This window comes from Tinamus guttatus, unplaced genomic scaffold (assembly GCF_059628265.1).
Source record: "Tinamus guttatus ecotype Peru unplaced genomic scaffold, ASM5962826v1 Tinamus_guttatus_pri_ptg000213l, whole genome shotgun sequence".
Lineage (NCBI taxonomy): Eukaryota > Metazoa > Chordata > Aves > Tinamiformes > Tinamidae > Tinamus > Tinamus guttatus.
The window spans coordinates 9338217-9363818 of record NW_028288747.1 but is presented as its reverse complement, the minus strand read 5'-3'; the positions used below and the strand labels follow the sequence as shown (position 1 = coordinate 9363818).

Below are 25602 nucleotides of genomic sequence, written 5' to 3'. Positions count from 1 at the left end.
CAGGTTTTTTTTCTTTATACTTAAAATGCGTAACTACATGTAAGAATGTGTTTAAAGGAATGCTTTGTAAGTCAACACATCCCAAAGCCATTTAGAAGGCTTTAAACAGTTTGCCCTAAATGCAATGAACACTTCCATAAAAAATATTACTCTAGCTTGATTAGGTTTAAGAGTTGACATCCAAATCTTATTATCTGTAAATGTTAGTCCATATAAATTCCACTAAAATCTGGCTGCAATTAACTTCTTTGTCAGACCTTTTAAAAAAAACAAAAACAAACCAAAAAACCCTCCCCTCTCCAAAATAAAGTTTCACATGTCAAAAATGGTTATAGTCAATACCACATGGACTATTTAATAGGAGACAGAGCATGTTGTTGTGCAACCATACAGGATGTCTTCTCTGTAAAAGCCAGTTCATGGGGGCTGATCACCTTCCTTGCGTGCAGCCTTGTTGTGCGTCATTGTCACAGTTTGCCAAGTCACTCTCTTGACTGATAGAATAAAATATATCCAGACTCGGAATTTTTCGATATGTCAGAGGTCAGACCATAGAATTCCTCAATAGCTTGAGCATCTATTTTCTGCAAAATAAACAAAATGGCTTAATGTATTGCTAGATGAAAGAAATACCAAACAGATTAAATGGCTCTCCAAATACAACAACAAAATTAGTTATCTGTTTCAGAGTAACAATTAGCAAATTCTGTTGGCAATTCAAGCACCGAAAGGGTGATGTAACAGTTCAGGGGATAAATTCCACTGGTCTCACTCATGGAGTGTTTGTCCTAGAAAACACAGGCAAATTTGGCTTTTCCCAGTAGCAGAGACACTTTTGCAATAGCAAGAAAGCATAAATGTGACCTCAGCTTTGGGAAAGGTAACAGAAACCCATCACTTAATCCTTGTAGAGAAGACACTTAATCCTTTTATTTGTATTTTTAATTTCCTTGAATGGCTCTTGTCTTATATGAGCCTGGCATCCTTCCTTTAGACCAGCAAGTCATGTGTCATCAAGAAGACTATTCCTTCAGTAGGGTACTACACAAATGAAGCAAGGAGTCAGGCTTTTGAGCCCCAAAGTGCCCAGAATGCTGTAGCTTTAATTTGGCAGAAGTGTTGCCCATCAGCAATGGACTCCTCCTCTCCCAATTCTCATTTCTAATGTCCCAACTTCTATTTTATTCCACTGGATTTCCTCTTGGGAAACCAAATGCAAGATCCCAGTTTTGCTGAGGTGCCACATGAAGGGTTTGCTTAGGAATTAATTGCATTATGCTTAGAAAGATTCTGTAATAGCTGCAGGCCAGATTTTGCTTAATTTTTTAATATTTTCTTGTAACCTCACAATTATTGAAAAATTAGGATTCTGCACTAACACAGTCCAATTTTGAAGCCTGATATTGCCAAAGATTGCAAAATTGTCCCTGATTTTTTTTTAGCTTTTAATGAATTAAAATGATTTTATTAGATTTAGAAATCATTCCAAACTAAGCCCCTCAAATCTCATATTAAAACTATTTGATGTTGCACTGAAATAAAACAACCCCTTCTGATACTGGGAGGATAAGAATTATAGGACTAATCATTTTGTTTCTAATAGCATTTCCTAATAGAGCTGATCCAAGTGCTATATTACAACCAAACTGTAGCTTCTCAGACTAGTAATCTGCATCCAGATCTGGATCATATTTTAACTCCAAGTAGAGCACATAAAGAAGAGGGCTGTACCGATGACCTTTAGCATACTGACCTCTACAATGTCATCATCAAACAAGAGCCAAAATCCATGACTTTTCACAATAGTAATATAATGCCCCCGATTCGGTCCACTAAAAAGCAAAAAAAAACAAACAAGAAAAATTAGAAGATATTGTCTGTTTTGATAAACCACATGTCCATATGCAAACAGGCTGAATTATAAATAGATTTTTTGAAGATGATGGTCAACCCTCCCCTGGGGCTACAGTGGGCATGTTCTCCTTTCCCATTTTATTGATTAGTCACAATGTCTTCATCAGCAAAAAGCTAAGTGTGTTCCTCTTTATTTGTGCTATGACAATTTGCAAATCAACCTACAGAATATTTAACAGTTATCTCATGGCAGGCATCAATTAACTGCAAATATTTTTAAAACAACATGAATTAAATTTAAGGGGGAAAACAGATTGGTATCAGTCATGAACATTTAGTTGCAAACACTCTTTCAGAGGAGGGGACAACAAGCCACACTTCTGGAGCCCCACAGAGTTGTCTGGCCAATAGGTGTAGGTACATAAGACAGCAGTTTACCTCCCGCAGTGAACAACCACAGCTACCAAGTCGTACATCCGATCCAAGTTGACGGCATCACCAGACGTGTTGAAGAGCCGCAGCTCCAGAGGGAACACCACGCGGTAAGACAGCTTGGTGTACCTGTGCAGTTGCTCCATGTACTTGAACCTCTTGAGGTGTAAGGCGAGAATCATTGGCAGCTTTTTTACCCTCATCCTGTAAAACCATCAGAATGTGCATGATCAAGACCTGAGCTGTTCAAAGCCACTCTTTCTTCCTTACCAATTAGAGGCTTGCATTATGAAAGCACTTTGCAAATAGCAATAGCCTATCAGTCCCAGTCTCAAAATGAAGAGACAGCTTTGGAGCTGCCTACAGGTTCTCTGGTCTACACGGAATGTGCAGGTAGGGTGCAAGGCTTCCAGGTATCTAAACACTGGCTTTTAAGGAGGAGGTTTACAAAGGTCAGGAGGGACAAAGTGAATCACCCTCTTCGCTTACCTTTTCTGTGCCTCTTGTTTACTGCAGCAAGTTTCACAGTAGTATTTCTGTTCACTACATAATGTCTCTGTGTTACTGAAGTCTCTGCAAATAAATACAATTATCAGTTCTTAACAGTTCTTTATATTTTTGAGTCAGTGCCACATGTGGACTGATAAACAGGACCTCTAAAGAGACACACAGGAAGAAATCCTCTCTCTGCTGAAGTCCCATTTTCTAAAAAAAGAGAGGTCTACCAAGGGTATTAAGGTATCTGTGTGTATGCTGTGACAACCCTGTACCAGCAGCTGAGGCCCAATATGCAGAGAGTTAGGTATCCCAGAACAAGACCTACATTCAGCCTCTCTTACATGTCAAAGGGTAGCCAAAGCGCAGGGAACCATTCAACCTACCAGCCTGTTCAGGGCCTTTTTAAATTATTGGCAAAGCAGAGCACTTTCAAGTGCACTTCTGTCATATCCAAACAGCTCACATTTTCTGCTCTTCCTATAGAAGACAGTCTTGAATCCTCTTAGGCAGAAAAAAAATGAATTCAGTCTTCTGCATCCTCTAACCTCTGAACTGTTATGCAAAAGTTCTGTGATTATATCTTCTTGCTGTCTATAAAGGGAAGTGTAAGCTACTATAACAGTTTTTATAAATCCTGATCAAGCAAATATGCTTTGAAATGTTTCTGTACTGAGTTTTTGAAGTGGAAGAGGAAGGTCTGATGATTCACAGAAAAGATTCATCAGGATTCACAGTGCTAATACAGTTTGGAACAGAATTTTAGGTAGTTAAGGAATGTAACTGCTAAAAAAAAAAAAAAAAAAAAAAAAAAAAAACTCTGATTTTTTCGGTCATCTGTAGAGTTATGTAGAAGCAGAGCAGGGGGGTTGGAAAACTGTGGAGACAGAAGCATCTGTCTACCAGTTCGGGCACACAGACTTTCTTGTGACACTGGGCTTTAAACAGATGCATCTAATGAACAGAATTCACCTGTTGATTGCACCTACTACCTGACAGAGTTCGAATTCAGACTCAGCGATAAACTACCCTCTGCAACGGCAGACCTTGAGCGCTGAGATTGGATCCACATTTACCTGTATCCTGTACCTTTCCATAAGAGGATCTTTTAAAAATGTCTCCAGGAAAGTTAACATTAAAGTGGAATAAAAACTGGAGAAAGCTGCAGGACAGACAGAAACTGCTGCTCTGCATAAGCGGCAAACAAGTTCACTAAGCTGTAAAAAACAGTCGGTGTTCAGTCTCCAGTAACTGTATATCATAGAAACATTGAATAATTCAAATTAGAAGGGACCCTGGAGATAAAGACCTCAGCCTCCTTTTAGGCCTTGTATTCCAATATGATTTCAAATGCACTTCGAAAACCATAGGGAAAGGTAAGTAATGCTGACATAAACAGGTTCGAAGTAGTGACTACAGTGAAGAATATAAACGTGTTAATAACAAAAGTCTGCAGTACAAGCACTGCTTCAATTATCAGTGGCCAGTTCAAAAAAATACTTTTTAAAGTATTTTTAAGCACTGCTTTCCAAGGCAAACCTATTATTTTGCTCTCCTAAAATCAGGCTCACCCCTGCAGTGTGGAAATTAAGGCCAGCACTTCTCCAATACACTACAAGAGACTGACCTGAGACTGAGAAGGGGAAAAATTGGCACTTTAAAATGCAATGGTTGTTGCTGAGTATGGTTACTCGGGGATAATGAGTGTTGTTATGGCAGGGTGATCAGAAAAATCACTGCTTTCTGACTCAGGAAGCACTTAGTACCTCACGTGCCTTCTTTCTTTGTAATTCTGTTTGGTGTGAGTTGTTAGACATCCCTTCCTAAGCCCTCCAAAATAACTGGTAAGCACACTGCCAAAATTGGCGGTAACTTGGGAGCTTGAAAAAGTAATTCATCCAATCGATACAGTTAGCTTAGAGCAGCAATATATTGTTTTAAACACTTAGATATCAATTTGTTGCAGTCAAAAACAAGACTCCAGATATTTTAAATCTCTCTGAGTAATCATCCATGCAAATCTGAAAATTATTTTGGTGTCCAAAGCATTTTTTAATAGTTAAGTGTGTACTAAGAGCAGAACTGAACCACAAATACAAGATTTCTCTGCGTAATTTTCAAATGAGACACAGAATAAGCTTATATGGTGAGGGAAAAAAAACTGTTGAAATCCTTTGCCCTCTAGGGATTCAGCCTTCATTCTGCAAAACACAATCTTAACTTTTAATATGTGCATAAGTTCTAATCAGCAAAGCACTTGAGTAGAAGCTTAGAGATAAGCACACTAAAGCCCTATGAAGCAAATACTTATTCTACAGCAATTCTTCCAGGTGACAAGGTAATCAATTATTTTCCCCGAGAGGATTATTTTTCTTCTCTCTCAAACATACACATTGAAAGAGAAAGTGAGAAAAACAAAGTGCATTAATGTGCATTTTGCCATTTATGGAAATAAAAACCATTGCATTGTCTTTTTCTTCTGCTCAAATAAATAATGCTATTCAACTTCTCTTTGTTTTGTATATGACAGACCAGGAAATAGAGCAAAGTCAGACAGAATGGCAGTATCTGCCAAGGAGATGTATTCATTTACCTTAGACAGTGTGTAATTGATGTGTTCTGCTCCACATCAACAGAAAGGTCAAGAAAATCTTCGTCTTTGCTACTAACCTGTAGCAAAAAAATATACATGTAAAACAGAAACTTAGTAAAAAGCCATACATCTAAATGCTGTTGATATCTGTGTGCGAAAGAATGGAGCAATTTCCACAGAAATAAATTACACAAGCATTAATACATTTTAATGCTTAAAAAAAAAACTAGTTCAGTGTGTCTATATTCCTTTTGTCAGGTTAGAAACCCCTATCAATCCAGTGGGTTGTTCCACTTACCAAAACCCACCAACCATGACCCTGTGACTGCAGTTTGCTGTTTGCTCATTAAATAAAAATGACTTCTCCACACCTTCCTTTTGGAACAGCCAGCTTTCAGCTGCTCTGGGACTTTTATGCTCTTATGCAAGAAGCAGCAAAGTGAAAAAATCTGCTTTTAAATGTAAGGAGTGAATCTCTTTCTCTCTCTCTCTTTTTAAAATCATCCTGAAACTCATGTCCTAGGATGAGGTTGCAACTAGTATCTTATGACTTCTGCCACTTTCAGGTTAAGTTCGTACTGCACCACAACACAGGAAATTGAGCTTTTTAAAATACATAATCAGACAAACACTGTCTTGGGGTGAATAAGTAGGAGAATTATCATCCCCTAGATTAGCTGTGACTGATGCAGTGTGCATGTTTCCTTGCTATGCAGCACAGCTCTGTGTTTATTTGGGCCAGTTCCTTATTTTGCTGGAGCTTCATTAACCTGTGTTTTGCATTACAGAAGGACAGTTTATGCCCTACATAATTATTCCCACTGCTAAGGACACAATGTCCCAGGTAGGCAGCTGTTGATAGATGTCAAATTCAACTACATATTATGTTTTCTCTTCAAAGAGCAGTCAGAAGGTAGAGTTTGTATTTCTGGTTGACACAGCTGCAATTCCTCATTTAATTTTGCTGCTGGACAATAATTCTGACCAGACTAAACAAAAAATTAAAAATAAATATGTCAAAGTGATGATATTTTACCAAAACAATTTGATTTTGCCAGTGCTTCGATTAGAAGGAATAAGAGGAGAAGACTTCTGAGAAAGTGTGTGGGGGGTTCTTTTTTTTTTTTCTTCCATTTTCAGAACAACAGATCTTGATTTTTGCCTTGAAAATGATTTTTCATCTAGAAGGTTTAATTTTGCATGATGTGAAATAATATAAGAATCCGTTCAAGCAGATAACTGTAATATTTCAACTGAGCTAAAACATTTTTCTTAAGAAGTCTCTTGCAGGGAGAATTTTGAAGTTAAACCCACTTGATGCAAACGGGGAAGACAACAATTCTTAAAATTCTATTTGTGTCCCGTACAGGTCAGCTCGTTAAAGAACATCAGTCTTTTATGGCAATGATGAGATTCGGAACTAGAGAGATTTATAGAGATAGTCAGAAACTCTGACTCCAGAATTCAAAGACATTCTAGTCTTTGCCTTTGTTTGGGACCTCCCACCAACCAATATCAAGTGTGACTCTTTCGGGCATGGCAGGCATAAATAGATCTGGAAAGGAACTGCAAGGAAAACAAAGATCCATTTGGGGTCATCTCAAATCATACACAATACTAACACATTTTTAGTATCTAATCTCCCCCTTTTTTTTTTTTTGGTAGATTAAATATTGAATTAGGACACGCTATCAACTGAGTTCCAAAATTTAGTGTTTTTCTCTTATCTATAAAGATAATTCAAGAAGGTTATTAGGATCCAGAAAAACCACTATATGTTTTTTCAGATCACAGAAATCACAGTGGAATTACTGCACCTGAATTAGGTCATAATCATAACAATCAAATCTGCTTGTAAAACTATTAAATGAACACTCCACATTCTGCCGCGTGTACCTGCATTTCCTTAGAGCAAATGGAAAACAGACGGGACAGCAATATTCAAATCAAGAGCGTCCATGTGGGACTGAATCTATTGATCTGACTTAAATCCATGCCCCATTTTGGACCTGATCCGCATCTCTCTTGCTTAGATTGCTAAAGGAATCTGCACTACTTTAAGCTCCTCTTGGCATTGTGTCAGGGACCCTATAAATGCAGTGAATGCAGCCCCCTGAATCCAGGATGGGTTTTGATATTATCAGAGATGTACAGAGGTATAGAATACATCCAAATAAAAGGAACAGCAGCTCTTCCAACCAAATCATCTCAGAGACACAAGTCTACCCAAAGATCACAGGAAACCACAAAACTGGCAGCGATCGACTGCAGTATAAACATACAGCTAAAATTCAAAAGAGAGAGCAACAAAGCTTCAGAGAACATCGTGTCTCTACTGCTGGAACCAAGGAGCAGAGCAAGTACTATGGGCTTAGCACGCATCAGGGTAGAGATTAAATACTAAGTGCTTGGCAAAGTACAGTGCTTCATCTGAGTATCACATGGAGGTTAGGAATTTGGTATTTATTTCATCAAGCAGAGCATAAAACCTTTACTGAAAGGGGAAGAAGACCAGGTTGGTGCTAGAATAATACAGACCATACGAAAGGTAGGTGGAAAACTGAATTCCAGCTGCATTCTTTCTAAGTGGGAAAAAGAACTGCTGGGATCTGAATGATTCTTCATGATATATATATATATTTATATACTTATATATTTATATACTATATGTTTAAACTTTAGCAAAGTAACATCTTTTAATCCATTTACTGCTTCCCAAAGTTTTCAAGAGAAAATAAATACAATAAAAATAGTACAAACTAGAAAAGTATATACTGAACATAGTATTTCTGCATTCAAAGGAAGTTACAGGCAAGCTTTTCTACAGCAGCAGCATTTAGCTGTGTTCTTCCATAAAAGCTTAGTCACTGTGAATTACAAATAGGACAATGTGCAGCTTTGATTTTACTCAAGGACACATCCTGTCTGCCATAGTATGCCTGAGCAAATACTGGATATTACTTTAGAATTAGATCATATCTGTTTAAAAAATCTTGTCAACTAAAAAAATAATTATACTCTTTCATCTGTTTTAACTATGACAAATAGGGCTTTTGTAATTGAGAAAGATTAGGGAAATAATTTTCAATTGTGCTCTCTCTCCCTTGTCTTCACTTCAGCAATCTTGTTTTAAATATAGTCCAATCCCTCTTCTCATGCAGTATGTCTGATTATTGCCGTATGTCTCTCCTCCATACCCAAATCCCCTGAGAAGTCTTATCTTCTTGTTGGACTACAGCTATTCTTCATAATTACAAGCATCAGAGTATGCTCTTTTAAGCATTTGGTAGGACCTGGGTAGGATTCATGTCACGTAACTTCAGCTTTCTAAAATAAGGCATCTTTAGATTAATTCCTTGGTCCGAGCTAAAAACACATAGGCCAGGTAAGTTTGCTAGCCCAGTTCACAGCATTGCTGCACAAATAATTGCCACAGCACAATGCGAGGACAGGAGCATCATGGAACAAGAACAAGTTGCACAGACAGAATACCTGATACTGCTGAAAACTGTCTCATGAACCAGCCTAAGACAGATGGAGAGAGCTTCCTGCTGCAGGTCCTTTGCAATCTCCATCATCAATAGAAGGAGCTGAGATAACCAGTTCATCCTTGACACCAACCTTTTACACAGCAAAGGTTAGGTGAGGTGAATTTTGTTCCTTTTGCAAAGTCACTTTTACACTATTGCTAATAGTTTACACTATTCCCCCAAAACACAGGTTCTTCCTGTCTGCGTGGATCTTTCACATATGAGCCTCACAGAGCAATGCTTTTTTCCCTTTTTTTTTCCCCCCAATAGTAGGGTGCAATTGTAAAACACAGAAATTGATAGAGGACTTGCAGTCAGATTTGCTAATTAACACTACTTTTTACTCATACTTCAAACATAAGAGACTTCAAATGGACAGCACCCTTTTCAAAATATTAGGAAGACTGGAAAAAAAAAAAAAAAAGGTTTGTTAATAACAAACCTGCAGTATATCAGTCACATTCTTAGGAACGATTAACACAAATTCATCTTAAAATTTTCCCTTAGTAGTTTTTGACTATCCCTGCTTCATGGAATAATGATTCAAATATTTATTTTTCCTGAAGTTACAGTAATAAGGAATGGTATTAATTAACTAAAAAGGATTTTGACTGTAGAGATATGTATTAGGACAGCAAGACTTGGCATAGGTCAGCCAAGTAATGCTTAGAAAAATGTATTTTTAGAAAAGGATATACTCACTTCAAGAAGTAAAGTCTACAGGAATATCCACAATTCTCAGATGTCTGAAAAGATTCACATATTTATATATATAAAACGTATCTACCTATTAATGGGCAAAACCCAAAAACCCCAACTATCACAATGCTTACGGTTTCACAGTTCAAACATCTAGTTTCGTTAGTCAGTGTTCCCTGAAAAATCTCATGCACCCAGGTGAGTTCTTGTTTATTGTTCTCTTCAGCTTCATTCATGTTGCCATTTTTCAGTTTTCCATTTTGCTTTTCCTGTTTCTTCTCCTCCTGCAAAATGTCTGCAATGGTGTTCAGCAGGTAGTTTAAAAACTCGTGTGCATCCTGCTGCATGTAGTTGTCAAAGAGATCTGTGAAGAAGAAAGTCAAGATTTCTAAAGCTGAGGATATTCTCTCCTTCATGAAAGCACACTAAATTGATTGTTTCTTTTCAAATACATGTAACTAAGCCTTGCTCAGAAAAGTATTTGAAATCATACCAAAGAAAGCAGTTTTGCAGTCACTTGGACTTTTGTGAATCCGAAGTCAATCTAATCTCACCTAACTGTAGTCCTTTAAAAGGTTAGGCTTTTCTTTGGAGCTAGTGGTGTAGGTTCACTTTACAGTCAATGAAAAAAACAAGAGGGCGATTCCTGCCAGCCAACTATCCCTGCCTAAGCTAGGTGTGAGAAATCTAATGACTACAGGGGGGACCTAAATTAATTATTTGGACTAGATGCCTAACTTCAGGTAAACTGACTCCCACTCATACATTCCAAGTAGCTCAGTCACTTCAGAACATAACTGAGTTTGGACAGTAAGACATTCGGCCAGGGAAACAAAAAGCATTGGACACTGACACATAATAACACCACCATCTTCAAAAAGCTCATTTTTCACACACATAGGCATGCCCTCTTGTAGGAAATTTCCTCATATAGGAAGAAATCCTTATAGGCTTTCCTCATATAGGAAGTGCTTGCAGAAGGTGGTGAAAAATATCTTAATGGTGAAGGAGAACAGACTTTTTCTCCACAGAAGACTTAATTTGCCCACCATATTAAGAGAGAAAGAAAAAAAAAAAAAGTATTTGCATTCCCAATAAATGTGTACTTTTATCCCTCTGCTCCTGAAAAAGCCCATATGGATTTCCTCAGAAAATATTATTTCACAGACTCTCTGGCTTTGCGATGTCTAGCCTGGACACACGAACAAGTTAACCCACAGTGAGTCTGGTCTTAATTTAAAAGAGCTGAGAACATAAGATGCGGTCCCTGAAAGCGATTCCCAACAGCGTAGGGGCATTTATCGCTAGATGACTCAGAGCTAACTTTGTCACATTTCAATTGCCTCCTTCGGAACGAACAGTCTGCCCCTTTATATGTTGTCACCAGGAAGCAATTCCTTCCAGGTGTTCGACTCATGCTCTGTCTCTCCATTCAAAGCTCCCTTGTTTCTAAGCATACCACCCACACTGACAAGAACCCAGGCCAAAACCCAACTGTGGCAGGCTTCCTTACTTCAAGATGTTCCTCATATCCCTAAAAAGCAATGCCACAAAATCAGGCATACGTTATTGCTAACTTAATCTTCAAAAATGGTCTGATGCTTCAAAAAGTTAGACTCTGCCAGTAGTAAGAGACTACTAAACTGTGCATTACTCTGCCCAAAATTTCCTGACCAATCTGTGAATTTCTAAAAGGATTCTGATTTTGCACTTACCATTCTCTTTTCGTAACCTTGATATGAACTTCTTTGGTGGAATAACTCCAACTTTCTTCTTCTGAGTAGCAATACTGTGGAAAAGGTCTGCCAGGCAAGTCAAGAGATTTTCCTTCTTTTTCTGTTGGGCCTTGTATGACAACACATTTTCCCGAAACGGCCGGCAAAAATACAATGCCTGTAGCACCGAGTTACAGTAGCAGGTGTTCCCAAACTGCCAAGTAAAAGTGAAAACAGTCTTAATCCCTGTGCATCATAATAAAACTAGATGCTTCATTCAACTTCTGGCTTCTGTGTAACTGTCGCATACCAGCCATTTTTATCAGGCAACTGCTGTAGGAAGACATTTCCACACCCTCCCTCAACACTTAAACAGAAAAAAAAAAAGCTAAGGTTTTATAAATTGAGTAGGATATAAACTATTCCATGAGTAGGAAATGCATTTATTAGAGAGAGTCTTGCTGAAACTTGTTTCCATATATGTTCTTGTTGGGCTCCACCTTATTACTTGGTAGCAGAATGACTGATATTTTCAATGAGAAGAAGCTGTACCTCAGTTTAGTTCATATGAGATTAAACAAGTGATTAAAGAGCCCTTTCACACTTTTTCTCTTTATGTCATGTAGAAAAGGTACTCCTCAAAGAGCCCATGATGCAGATTGTTGTATCTAAATGGGCACCTCCATCACTTCCTACTAAAAATTAAGAAAAAGACTATTCCTCACATTTTATGGATAAACCAGACTTTTAACCTTACTGAAATGTAACTTCTAGCCACTAACAACATTCATAGAGTGGCAAGCTGTTTTCACTGCAGGGTATGAAGCTGTCTTCAAACACCTGACACAGTTCTGCAATCCACTTCATCTAAAATTGGAACATACGGAGCACTTTTTCAAATCAAAACCTTAGAGGGAGTTTGGAGGAAAGAAAAAAAAAGGGTGGTGGTGGTGGTAAGGGAAGCAAAGTTAACATCAAAACTGTAGTTCTCTACAGTTCTCTACTGTAGTTTTGTCTGTAGAAAATGGTACTTACATTGACCAATCCAAAATAGTGCTCATTGATTGGAAACTGCTCTGGGCCAATGTCTTTTTCCAGAGCAGAGGCATTGGTGCCCTAAAAAAAAAAAAAAAAAGAGGGAAAAATCTCATTAGTCTCCATTTTCATGTAGGATTCTAAAATGATATTATGGACAGCACTGAGATAGAAATGCACATTTTCCTTTCAGCTACAATTAGCTAAGCCAACCCTGCCTTACTGAAGTGCAAGCATGACATCCATATGAGCCAATAAAAATATTTGCAGTTCTAGGTAGTGGAGCAGCCGGCCTGACCTAGGTCCTCCAGTAATGGTTGACTTGGAGTGAACGGGTCACAACAACAGTGGCTCTCCCCCGCCAGACACCTCCCCCTTATTTTTACTTTGTACATGAGCAGCTGGATCCCATTACTCTCTTGTCTCATAAAGATACTTGCTGATCTTAAGCAAATCCCTTAAACTTATCTTGGATCAGCCAGTTTCTTGATGTAAGGCAGGTTTTCCAAGCATTACTGAAACTCCTCTAAACCCCTTCTAATTCACCAGCAACTTTTAACAGAATATGAATTTCCATTCTAGCAACGGCACCACAAATGTTAAAAGGAAGCAAAACATATTTTCCATTTTGCTCTGTCTAGCATCAAAGAATATGCAAGTTTCACTGTTTCATCTCTCCATCACTGTGTTGCCACTGTGTGGCATGTTCAGCTGAACCTTCATTCTAGCAGCAAAGTTGCTTTCACAGCTGTCTGTAAGCACAGTCTCTATTTGCACATCTATTTACTGTGTATATACTATGCCTTAATAATGTCCATCACACGTCCTCTAATTTCCTCAAGAGCAGCTGACACATCTATTTACATACAACATGTAAAATACCACTATCAACATGCCAACATATAAAATACCACTATCTTTTTGCTCTTTATCAGATGCATCCCCTACCACTTATTTTGTAGTTTTGTATAAGGGTGAGGTCACATTGCATTTACACGCATTCCTTCTGACTTTTACACACACAAAAAAAGTCTATACGACATTATTTTCCCTAATACTCTTAAGGATTCCCTTGTTCTTGAGATTTGGTCAACATAATATTGGCTCACGGAGCTCATCAATCAAAATTTTCAAACTTGCTGCTAATCAGATTCTATAGTTCTCATGCTCCTTCCCATCCTCTCCCCAAAGCTCGATTTACTGCATGTACCATCAGCACTGCTTGCTATATGAGATTATTATTTCATGTCAGCTCATCAAAAGAAGCTAATTTGATGATTTTAGTCAACAGAATCAGTGGTGTGAAAATCAGCACAGGCGTTCATGGAGAATTTGGAAGCCTTGAAACCAAAACATCTCCCTTCAAACTGGCCACTTCCAGAAAAGCTTCAGAGATTTTATTTTTCACATCCTCTTTTCATATCTTTTGCCAGTCTCTCTCACAGATGCACAGCTCATTCCTCAGCCCAAGTATATGTGACTTCCCAGGTGATCCACTTGAGACCCAAGAACCTCATCCACATTCCAGGTGACCCAGCAGAGCTCAGAAGCAAAGTTAAGGGATGTGCTGTGCATCCCTACCAGCTCCCACTGACCCTCATAAAGCAAGAAACTCATAAAAAGGAACAATCCATATGAAGAAATTATTGACTGTATTTCAACAGAGATGGCAATGTCATATGTCATCTTCATATTAATACTCATTGTAGAGCATTCAGATCAAAGCAAAGAATTTCTTGCAGCACATATTTAGTGTTCAAATCAAGTTCCCTAAAATAAGAACGAAGTGAGTCTTTCTTCAGTTTTGCAGATCTTTTTTCCATAGTAACAACAGTTCTTCCTTGGGAATTCGTGGAAAAATAATGTTTCTAAAAACTAACATCCACTCTTTTATGATCTGTACATGAGGATATGATGTTAGACTAGCAGAAGGCAAATGGGTATAAATTTAAACACAGGAAGTTCCATCTCCATGTGAGGAAGAACTTCTTTCCTGTGAGGGTGACAGAGCCCTGGCACAGGCTGCCCAGAGAGGTTGTGCAGTCTCCTTCTCTGGAGATCTTCCAAACCCGCCTGGATGCCACCCTGTGCCACGTGCTCTGGGTGTCCCTGCTGGAGCAGGGAGGCTGGACTAGATGGTCTCTAGAGGTCCCTTCCAACCTCAGCCATTCTGTGATTCTGTAAAATGCTCTGCTAATTAATTATTTCTACATTGATCAATTTGACTTTTTTGCAGGACTGGAGTTTTGTACTTGACAGGATGCCATACAGTTTTGACAAATTTTTTCTAGCTTTTAAATTTCCCTCTACACTGTTATAATTAATATACAACTACAATCAATCATGGCTACATAACATGCTTTTAAACAGGTTTGTCCTTGTTCAAACACCCAGCAAGGGATTTTGATCTCTTCTGCAAGTGAAAACCTGCCTAAAAATTTAATACAATCCATTTTTATGTTTTTAAAATGGCCTTGAGCTTCAGCTAGAAGAAATACCCTAGCACTGCTAAATCTATTGTGCTTTCATTAAACGCAAGAGTTGCAGGGCAGCCACAGACCTTAATCTGAGAAGAGCCCCGGGATGTAATTCAATAACTTAGAATCTGGGACTGTTAAATTCACACCTGCGTACAGAGATAACAAAGAAGCATTAACTGCTCCTTAAAAGAACCCATTAATGACGGAAATGCACCAAGTGACCTTAGTGGCCAGACCCCATGGGAACAAGAACATGGAAACTCTTCCTATAATGTGTCCTGTAGTGTTAGTGATCTTTGATTCTTTGAAGTTTTGCCATTAAATTCAACAATCAGGATTTAACCTTTATTATTTTTAACATACTCTAATAAAATGGCAGAGATAGACTGTTGAAGACCTAGCCAAATTTGAGTCAATTTGGACTAAAACAGACTTCTATCATATCATCATTCCAATAACTGTTCCAAAAATCCATGTGACCTGGTTATTTTCCCTCTTTTAACCTCATGGACAGGCCAAACAGAATTCACTTCAACTGAAATTTTGGATAATGTAGTGAAGAATTTAACTTGTGCTTTGTACCACATGAATGAGATTAAGTGAAAAATTCCTGTTCCTTTACACTTCAGAATGTATACAAAAGAACGCTGTGTGAAAAAAGTCAACACATAAGATTATTAAATCAGATAAGAATATAAATTCTATGGGACAAAAAGTCTCATCTTGCTCATCTGCAAACATGAAACAATCACAGAGTACCATGAAAACCTTCTGTAGCTGTCATATTGTCTCCTATTTCAGTCATAAATTCTCTTAAATTACAGCATTATATAGTTATTACAAAACATACATGTGTTTTGAGGAGAAAAACTCTCCTCCAGTCTTCAGGACTCGAAGTATTGCGCCTTTTCCATGACACAGGTTTTTGGTTACAAAAAAAGTCAATTCGCTGACATACTCAGAAAAAAAGGTTTGTATGCCATATGTGGGGACACTTTCCACATATGTTCTCCCTGGTGAAGTGCCTAAAAATAAGTTTACACTGAGATATCAAAAAACATTTTTGTTAGGTTTGGTCTGACTTCACCAATGATCTAGCAAAGAGAGTCATGTCTTAAAAAAGGACATAAAAAATACTGAAATGAAAGCTATGAGAACAATTCTTCCTTCTCGCAGAAATACAAACCAAGCTATCTTAGCAAAATAACTTAAGCACAATAACTGTATAAAAGATGAGAAGTGAAAGTGAGAGAATATGAAACTTGTTAGGAAAAGAAGACAGACTTGACTTTGTAGCATCATAGAGCTATAAAAACGGCACTAATTTTCTAGAAATATGCAAGTACTTGGTTCAAAATAAATTAATCCAATAAAGAAAACAAAAGGTTTCTGAAGTGATCTGTAAAAAAAAAAAATCAAAAGGTATTCTCCCAGTAAGCAGAAAACACAGTATGAGTGATCATCAAACAAAAAAAAGAAAAAGAAAATAAGAAATAGAAGACATGTTATCATAACAAAAGCTAAAATCATAAGAGAAAACACATGCAAAATTGAACTGCGAAAGCAGAGGTTTAATAAATATATAAAGAGCAACTGATGAGTGATGGCAGATCCATACAAAAAAAGGGAGGACTTCAGACCATACAGCTGCGAACTAGATATTTTTGTCTTAGTATTCAAGGAAAGTGAGAACAATGTGCTAGAAATAGAGTTGTTTCCTGAAGGGAGAAAATGAAAACTTAAAACAAACTAAAGGTGATGTTGGAGCTGGTAGAGAAGAAAACAGAGTAAAAATAGGAATGGCTTCGGGGCAGGCAGCCTGAATTTCAGAAGACACAACATATGTGAGTGAAGGGAAAAGCAAGATAGAGAAGGATGTGTCAGGCCTACTGGCCAGCAAATGGCCATGATGGATAATTGGAAGAAGAGGAAGCAACTTTAAGTAACATTCAAACTCAGCTCTCAAGCAACATGAGGAAAAAGAGAGGAAGAAAACAGCAAGAGATACCATATTGTGCTGTAGAGTTGCAAGTATTTTCAAGGGATACGTTACCTATCTTTGGGGTGTGACAGCCCATCTCTGTCTCTCGGAAGCAACCTCAGCTTTCACAGGGGTTCTACAACTTTTACAGCTGAACAAGGGCAAGTTGGAATTAAGCATCTAAGTTCTCCACAAAACAGTTACACTTTGTTCTATGTTTTTTTTTTTTAAATCCAATCTTCGGTCAAGAAAGATATTCACTGTAGTTTGGAGAGACAGAAAAAGTCTCCACAATCCAATTAAAAACATGTTCCTGTTTCAGTCAGCCTGAATGTTCTCCTGAAAAGGTTGGACCTCCCTCTCTCTCCACTGATCACAGCAGGATTTTATAAGGACTAGCATTTCTAAGATCACATATATACCTTTTGATATATATACACCTTTTGAAATACATCTCCTTAAAATAATATCCTAAATTGTGATAACAATAAAAGTGACAATGAGACATTCTTTTGCTAAACAGTGGGAGCAAAATAACCTGAAACTTACAGGGCAATTTATTTAAGAAAAGTTACTTAGGCTCCTTCCAAATTCACAGAAGATAAATGTCAAAGTTGAAATGTGTATTTATTTTTTAAAGTTTCTTGAAAACATAAGTTCCATAAGATAATTTCATTTAGCCAGATTAGCTTTTTGCTGTATAGAAATGTTTTGGTATTCCTCCAAAACAGGTCCTTGGGGTTCCTGTTACCACAGATGAAAAGTTAGAAGAGAGAGTGCTCTAAAAAGATAGAGGGGATCATAGCAGATAGTAAAATCATATTGACAATCTAAAAACCATTGTAACATCTTTTTTTTTGAAGAAAAACAATTTAAAACAATGTATCTAAATAAATTATCTTTGTGCATTTCTCCGAAGAGTGTTCTGGTCATTACACAACAATTACAACAATTTTAAGAATTGGAAAGGAGGTGTCTAACTTGTTGGGTTTTTGTTTGCTTGTTTGTTTATTTTCTGGATTCACTGAGCTATCTCTAATCATAGCTGCATGTGCCATCAACAACTTTGGTTCTTTCACTGTTGCATTACCAAGAAACAGATGAAAACTGAGAGGCCTAAAATTCTGAATCAGGCAAGCACTTTGTCTAAGATTTTAAGGCATTCAACTTTATATCACTTTAAAAACTTGATTTTCTCAAAACATCAAGTGACCATATATTGAAAATGAGATTCGAATGAAATATTACAACTAAGTAACAACAACAATATTGCAACTAAGTTCCTGAGTAACTTTGCAAAATACTGACTTTTAAGCTTCTGTGATCATTACCAAACCAAAACTCAATATTTGCCCAATAGAGTCTGCCTCCAATTTGAAATTATTTGTTCTTAGACTAGCGACATCCAAGCCTTAGCTGGAGCGCCCAACAAACACATTCTCTTTTGGCCAATTTCCTTCTTCAGAACACATAGCCTCAGGATGGCCTCACAAGTGAATGACACTGAAGTCTGCTTGCAGAATATCATTTCTTCAACAGCATTTTTTTACTGACTACAGTCAGTAAAAACAGACTACATATGTGGTGCCTCAGAGTATCCTAAGGGCATGACCTTATAGACCCCATCACAGCTGCACCTGCTGGAGAGCTCTTTAAGAACCTGGAGGACAAAAGACAGAGTATCTTCATTAAATCTAAAGACTATGGGAATCATGAGGGCTGCTGGAGAACAGGCTTGGAATTCAAAATGGTCTTTCACATATTACAGGAATGCTCTAAAAAATGTTGAAATTGAGAAAAGTGCACAATTCTGCACATAAATAGAAGAATTGGCTGTCCATGTACAGAATGGGAAACAGCCAAGATAGCATCTCTTAAAAGAAAAAGCAGGGGGCAGGCTGAAGGCTGGAGACCATATGGGTTATGACTTGAATAAGCATCAACCAAGTAGTGCTCTGTGTCTTACACAGAGCAGTCTGCAGAGTGTTTAAGCAACGTGCCTGTTGGTAAGACTTCAGGCCAGTGTTGTCCAGGTTTGGGTGGTAGGCTTCAAGGAAGAGAGAAAGAACTGTAAAAAGCCCAGAAGAAGGTATGAGAAATAAACTCAAGTGAAAAATGACCCATAAGAAGGGGCTGAATAGAGTTGGTTTGCAAAAGGCAGAAAAGACTGAAGAAAGGCATGGGAATGTTTTCAAGTATATAACTTTTGCTAAGGAACAGAAGGAAGGAGTCTGTTCTCTGTGTAAAGGCTGAACTGCATGAGTAGAAAGCTCAGATTAGAGCAGTGGAGATTCAGGAAGGACAGTAGGAAACTTTCCAGTTTTAAGGACTTGAAACCTTGAAACACTGGGTTTCAACACTGGGTAACACTGAGTTAAACTGCCTAGAGATGCTTTTTTTTAAAAAAAAAAAAAAAAAAGACTCTGTTTTATCAAAGGAACTTCAATGGACAGCCAGGGAACTTGGTCTTGAGATCACAATGATTGGTATTGTCCCAGAAGATATTAGATGCAACCATTATGAGGTAATTAATTGTGAAATTGAATAAAATAACCACACCATATGGCATCCAATCATGACTGGCTTGAAATTGTCAGCAATGCAGCATTCTCTCCAAAGACTGAGCATACCAGGAACATATTTTTAACTGGATCCTGATGGTGATGGAGATGCAAGACCATTTCTTCCCAAGCAGTATCAAGGTACTGCAGTGTAAGGTGTACATAAAATACATAAATTTCAGCAGACATGCATCTATCAACCAACCGGCCAAAGACAGTTCCTTGAGGCTAAATGTAGAGGAGCAGAAGGAACTTTGCTGACTAATTCTCCCACTAGCCATGACCTACACTCTGGAGGCTCTTCAAGCTCATAAGGGCCTCAGCTCCCACAAACAGGCTCCAGAGTCGCTGGAGCCAAACAGGCTGCTTCCAGTACCACCCCTTCTGTGACACATTCAGCCTTGTGGAGTTGTAATTAAGAGATTGCTTCATGAAGGCACTTAGCATAACACTCATCAGCTCTATATAATGCAAAGACCATATACATATAAAGGAAACACAAAGTTCTTTGCATGATATTGTATATTGTCTTGTTGTGCTTGCCACCTTCTAACCAGCTAGAGATCACTTCAGCCATAAACAAAGTATTTGTGCAAGCCCCAAATCCAGATTATAAATCAGAAATTACATATTTGCATGTTTTCCATCTTGCATTTCCTCTTCAACCCAAGAACATATAAAGTCTCTTTTGTGAACTTTCATTTGTCTTTGTTGGAATAGTGACTTCATGATTGTTAGTTCAACACCTGTTTGTCAGTCACACTTGCAAACTCCTTTTTACTTCACATGACAATAATTAGACTTCACATTCTCTATATTTTCACAGTATTGCATTAGCTTGTCTGTCGTACATAAATTGTGCAGTCATGAGACTATGTTTCTAAAACCGCACTGCTTAAGCTGCCTGCAGCTAATCTTTTCAGATATAAAAATTCATGGTCCTTTACGATTCTAAGTATATCTTCAGATAGATGGCTTACTGTCTTGGCAGGTAAAATCTGTCCTTCTGAGAGGAAGTCTTAGAAGTTTTGAGGACATATGCACTGTGGGGTGCCCATACAAATGAATCTAGTTAAAATTCGTAGTAATAACTTCTGTAACCCCAAAAGACTTTTATTGTACAAAACAGAATTTGACTAATTTTAGAGCAATAGAATTTTCATATTTTCTAGCAGCTAACATTTGCCAAATCCAGGGGTTTGAATCCTCATCCTACCAATCCCCCATATTCAAAAAAATCCTGTAATGAGTCTCTAAAGAAAATATTTTTATTTACTTATTTATTGACTGTAAAGTCTCTCAGGTTTTAAAGTTTTTCTCTATAACATTTAGAGGGATTTTTTTTTTTCATTTTAGAATGAGAGCTGGAATTCGCTACTACTCACATAACTCTTGATTTGTGAGCCTGAAGAAAATAATCCACCACTATGAAAGTCATAAAGATTATGAGAATAAGAGGTAACAAGAAAGACGAATAAATAAAGAGTAAAATTAATCTGAGGAACTTCCGTACTGCACTTTTTTATTCAAAGGACAGCAATAAAACAACTATGAGGGGCAACTGGGAGGTATTTGAGATGATAATCTGGTGTTCATTAAATTGACAGAGCAGGCTGAAGTACAGATCAGATTGTTTGAAATACTATTACAGAATTATGAAAGAGGAAATTTATGTAAGTTTTCAGCAGGACATTAAATGGAATTTAAGAAGAATATGGTCCACCAGGTACCATAGCCATCTCTATAAAAATATATATCAGTACATTCTGAAATACTTGGATGCCATATACTGCACATAGTAATAATATTCTCTAGGCCACAGCTGCAGCATGAGCTTAATTCTGAGCTCAAGGGTGAATCAAGAGCTCATCCACGGAGAAACACATTGCAGAGGATTTCAGTAAGCAACAATCTTAAAATGACAACATGCCTCTCCACCTTTGAACCAGCTTCTGCACCTGAGTCATGTGGGTTATCTCACAGGAACACCGCCAAAGAAGATCTCAGTGCAAGTATAGGGGCTAAAAACACATCCCTAGTTTTGCCCAGAGTCTGCAAGAGTTACCTGACACCAACTGTTGGTATTCCCTAAAACAGTGTTTCCTGGATGCCTCCTATGCTTCCTAAGTGTCTGAAAGGCAGATTAAGAGCAGCATCTCTGGGACTTGTCATCCCTCTTCAGTGAGGGTAGCTGCTGTGCCCAAATGAGAGTCCCGTTGAATCTTTCAGGAATTCCCTGCCTTCTCCAAGCAGAATAAATAACTTTTTCTTTTTTTTTTTTTTTTTTTTTGTCTTATTTACTAAGTCATTGAATAATAATAACAAGGAACAATAATCAGGGGAACAAAATGGGAAAGACAACAAAGGAGTTCTGGTGATTAATCCTAGAAGTTGGGCTGTGTTGAAGTTTTACAACAAATCATGTGCCAAGACTAAGATTTATACCTTATCTCTTTTCTCACTGGCTAGCTCCTACTGTGTTAGCCTCAGTATGTGAGCGCTTATCTAGTTCATACATAATACAAGGTATGTCTTTCGAAAACAAGCTAAAAACTCTCCCTTACTTCACCACACTGGCTTTGACTCTTCTTGCAAAATGCTGAATCCCCATCACCTTCCAGAGACCAAAATTAAACCAGAAATACTAGACCTCAGGCAGGCAATTAGGTAGCAAATATACATCCTACAACATTGACTAGCCATGCTCTCTCGAGCCATATTTACCCAGCGAAATTCCATCTAACCTTTCTCCTCCAGGACATGAAAATACTAGGACAAAACAAAACAAAAGCCTTCATCTAGAGAGAATTCCTCCTGAAAATATATGAAAAATTTGTGAAATTAAATATGAAAACCTATGTTGTGTTCATCAAGGGAAAAACACAACAGCGCAAAACAAACAAGCAAAAAATGCCCAAGCAGATATCATCCATTCTGGGGGGAAAGTGGTTAGGAAAAAACAACCCTGTAAATTCCTCAAGTGGAAAGAAAACACAAAAGGGGGAAAAAAAAAAAAGAGGAAAAGAAGTATTTTTTTTCTCATTACTATGTCCAACTATATTAAAATACTTTAAAAATACTATCATTATGTGCATTATGTGTCAAATATTTTACCTAAGAATTAAGGAGCTCTTTACTAGGTCATTGACTGTAAGTAGTTCACTTCTTCAAGCACTAAATTGTAGTACAGGAACAGGATCTGGCAACTAGTATCTTTGGTAGATTTCTGCAGATGCCTGGTATCAAACTAGCACTGCAAATACACACTTTTTAATGCAAATATAATGCAAATATCCTTAACCTTCCCAAGTCCCATTCTCATGCAGGGTTGTCGTAGGTCCTGCTATAGTTCACTGAGTCCAAGTGTGCAGCAGCCACCACCTCAACTAGATGGGCTCATTCGGAGCGGGAAGGCATGATGCAGTGCTACCAATAACTACAATACTGTGTGCTTTTCTTAAAGCCCCCTGAACTCCTACAACTTTCTGAAAATCTCAGCTTTGCTCTTCCTAAAAGTACTTCCTACCACTATTTTTATGCAGAAAAGGCTAAATGTGATCCGCGAAACATCTCTGAAAGCAGGCTATGCAGAGCCCAAAGAATACATAACTTTTACACATGGCTACTGTTAAATCAATTTTACCCACTGTCACCTGCATTGGTATCATAAGCCAGAATTGCCTGGGTTTTTCTGTCAGAGATTCTTCATTCTTCCCTTTAGTGTCACCATGCCACTCCATTTCTCAGGCACTACTTTTGCTATCAGTGGCTGAGCAGCAGCCCTGGGTTGGTTCATGCCTTGGGAGAAGCATGTTAGGTTATAAGCTCATCTTTCTGAAGAACATGGAGAGAAATCTCAGAGGTCGTAATACCTTATGGCCATGTTAATGTCTTATAACCATTAGCCTCCAGCTCCCCTTCATGTAGCGCTCTGGTAAGGGGTTTGCAGGATATCACACCTACCATTTACAAGCAAGAAAAACTGAGTCTGCCTAAAAAGGACGGTCAGCTTGAGCCCAGGTTTTCTCCTCAGTACTGTACTGCTCCTAAACCTTTCTTTGCAGTATCCTTGGCCCATTGGCTCATAGGACCAAAACTACTGAGAAGAATGAAAAATTTAGAGAACTACTTGCTGTGGGCGAAGAAAGCTAAGAATGCAAGTTATTTTACCCCGGGCAGCCTGGATTTATTTCACTTATTGTAACCCCAAGCCAGCCTTCCATCTTTGTGTATTTCAAAGGAAGGAGTGAGGTATGTGTCAGAACTACGTGCAGGATGCTCCCAGCGTCTGGCGGGCAAGCAAAGAGCGAGCCCAAGGAAGCTGGGGCCTGGAGATGTGGAAGGGAGGAGGCTGAGAGCCCCAGCGCCCCGAGGCCACTGCTGCCGGCCCTGCAGGAGCCGGGTGTGTGGGGCCGTGCGCTGCCTTGCCCCACATGCAGGCTCTGTTCCCCGGCGTGGGTGAACGGCACGCGTGGCATCGCCAGCACAGGGCGGGCTGGGGCACCTCATGGAGGGGAGCTGGCAACTGCACGTAGCTGCTCTTGAAGAACCTGGAAACAAGGGGGAGAAGTACAAACACAACGAAATGCGTGGGAATAAGCTGCTGCCCTGATTGCAGCGGTCCTTAGCGCTCAGCTCATCCCTTGAACAAGTTTGTTACTGTCTTATCAAATTAAAAACCCCTTTGAGAGGCATGATTTGAGCTCTGCCTTCCCTCACCAAAAAGTTTTAAAAAACCAAAATGTCGGATGTTCCAGTTTGGTAGAGTAAAGATTAAACCTAGACCCAAGCACACAGTGACGGAAGTGTCCTTTCATTTTCTCCTGGGGATGAAAGCAGCAAAGTCTCAACACAAACAGAATACTAACATTTCCTCATTCCTTCCTAATTGTCTAGTCTATGATTAGAGCAAGCCAAGCGCTCCAAGAGCGCTTCCCAAAGCGCAGTCCTCCAAGTGCCATGCAGTGCAAGAGAAACCCCGACGTTAACTCTAAAGCAGAGATTTCCTAGAACAGCTACCGAGCACCCGGCTCTCAAAGCACCCAAACAAGTCACAGCTCCGGATCAGTGTCCTCATTGTCTGGGCAACCCAGGGAGCTCCTGGCCACAGGGCACCTGCCCGGGAGGGTGAAACGGGGCCGCTGAGTGAATGCGGATGGGGGTTCAGAGCTTCGCAGTTCTCCGTCGCGACGTTATTAGGGCAGGGGGAGGAAGGGCAGACTCCAGCTCCAACCGTGCGAGCCGGGGCCAGGCCGGGGCCAGCTCCGCTCCGGATCGAGCTCCCGGCCCCGCATCCCGGCGCTGCTCCGGGAAAACTCCTCGGGACACGGCGGATGGCGGGCGCGGAGCTGCCTCCGCGGCACGGCCCGCGCGGCTCCCCGGGCCGGGATGCGGCGGCCCCTTGGCCCGGGGGAGCCCCCGGCCGCCCGCAGCAGGGCCTGCCCGCGGCACTCACCATATTACAGATGGAGGCGATGTTTCTGACAGTCATTAGTCTAAAGGTTGCAGCGATCCCGCACCGCCATCTTTATAAGGTGAAAACGGCCGCGCTCATGGTGGGAAGCGCGCAGGAAGGCGGCGGCTCCCGCTCCGGGATAAAGGCGGGAGGAGGGAACAGCGCGGGCAGCCGGGGCTGCCGGCAGGAAGGAGCCGCCCGCCTCCCCGGCCGCCTCAGCAGCGCGGCCGCATCTCCGCTCCGCGCGCGGCCGCAGGGCCCGGCTCCCGCCGGAGCCGCCTCTGCGCCAGCCGCGCCAATCTCTCCCTTCCTCCCCCTTCCTCCTCCTCCTCCTCGGCCGCGGCGGCTCCATCGCGCCGGGAGGGCGGCCCCGCACAGGTGCAGACGCGCGACTCCCGCCGCGGGCGCTCCCGGGCCCGTCCCGGCCGCGCGGGAACCCGCTCGGGGCACCGGGCCGAGCCGCAAGGCTGCTCGGCGGCCGCACCGAGAGGCGCTTCCCCCTCAAGGTGCAAGCTCACCGCGCGAAAGAACCGTGAAAGTAACACCGAGCACCAAAATGCCTTGGTGTCATTCTACTACGCTCGTGGTCTTATGTCGTGTATGAATTTGACCCCAGCTGTTTAACTTGCTTAACCTCCAAGGGCTGAGTTATGAGTCATATCATGTCTTCCTAATACAGCCAAGAGAAATAGGAGTTAAAACAGAGATGTCATTTCAGCACCGGCCACCCCCAGACTCAGTTCTGAAGCACCCAGGCCCCGACTCGCTCTCC

The 25602-nt window shown here is 39.8% G+C and overlaps 1 protein-coding gene across 1 annotated transcript; it reads right to left on the bottom strand.

Moving 5' to 3' along the window:
- Positions 1-329: 329 nt before the first annotated feature.
- Positions 330-25041, bottom strand: USP46 (ubiquitin specific peptidase 46). Its single transcript, XM_088524713.1, has 9 exons — positions 24831-25041; positions 12354-12434; positions 11319-11532; positions 9738-9967; positions 5375-5451; positions 2776-2859; positions 2293-2490; positions 1754-1832; positions 330-584 (listed from the first exon to the last, which is right to left on the bottom strand). Exons 1-9 carry the CDS (start codon positions 24864-24866, stop codon positions 483-485), a joined length of 1101 nt encoding a protein of 366 aa, XP_088380839.1. The 5' UTR covers positions 24867-25041; the 3' UTR covers positions 330-482.
- Between the last annotated feature and the right edge of the window lie 561 nt (positions 25042-25602).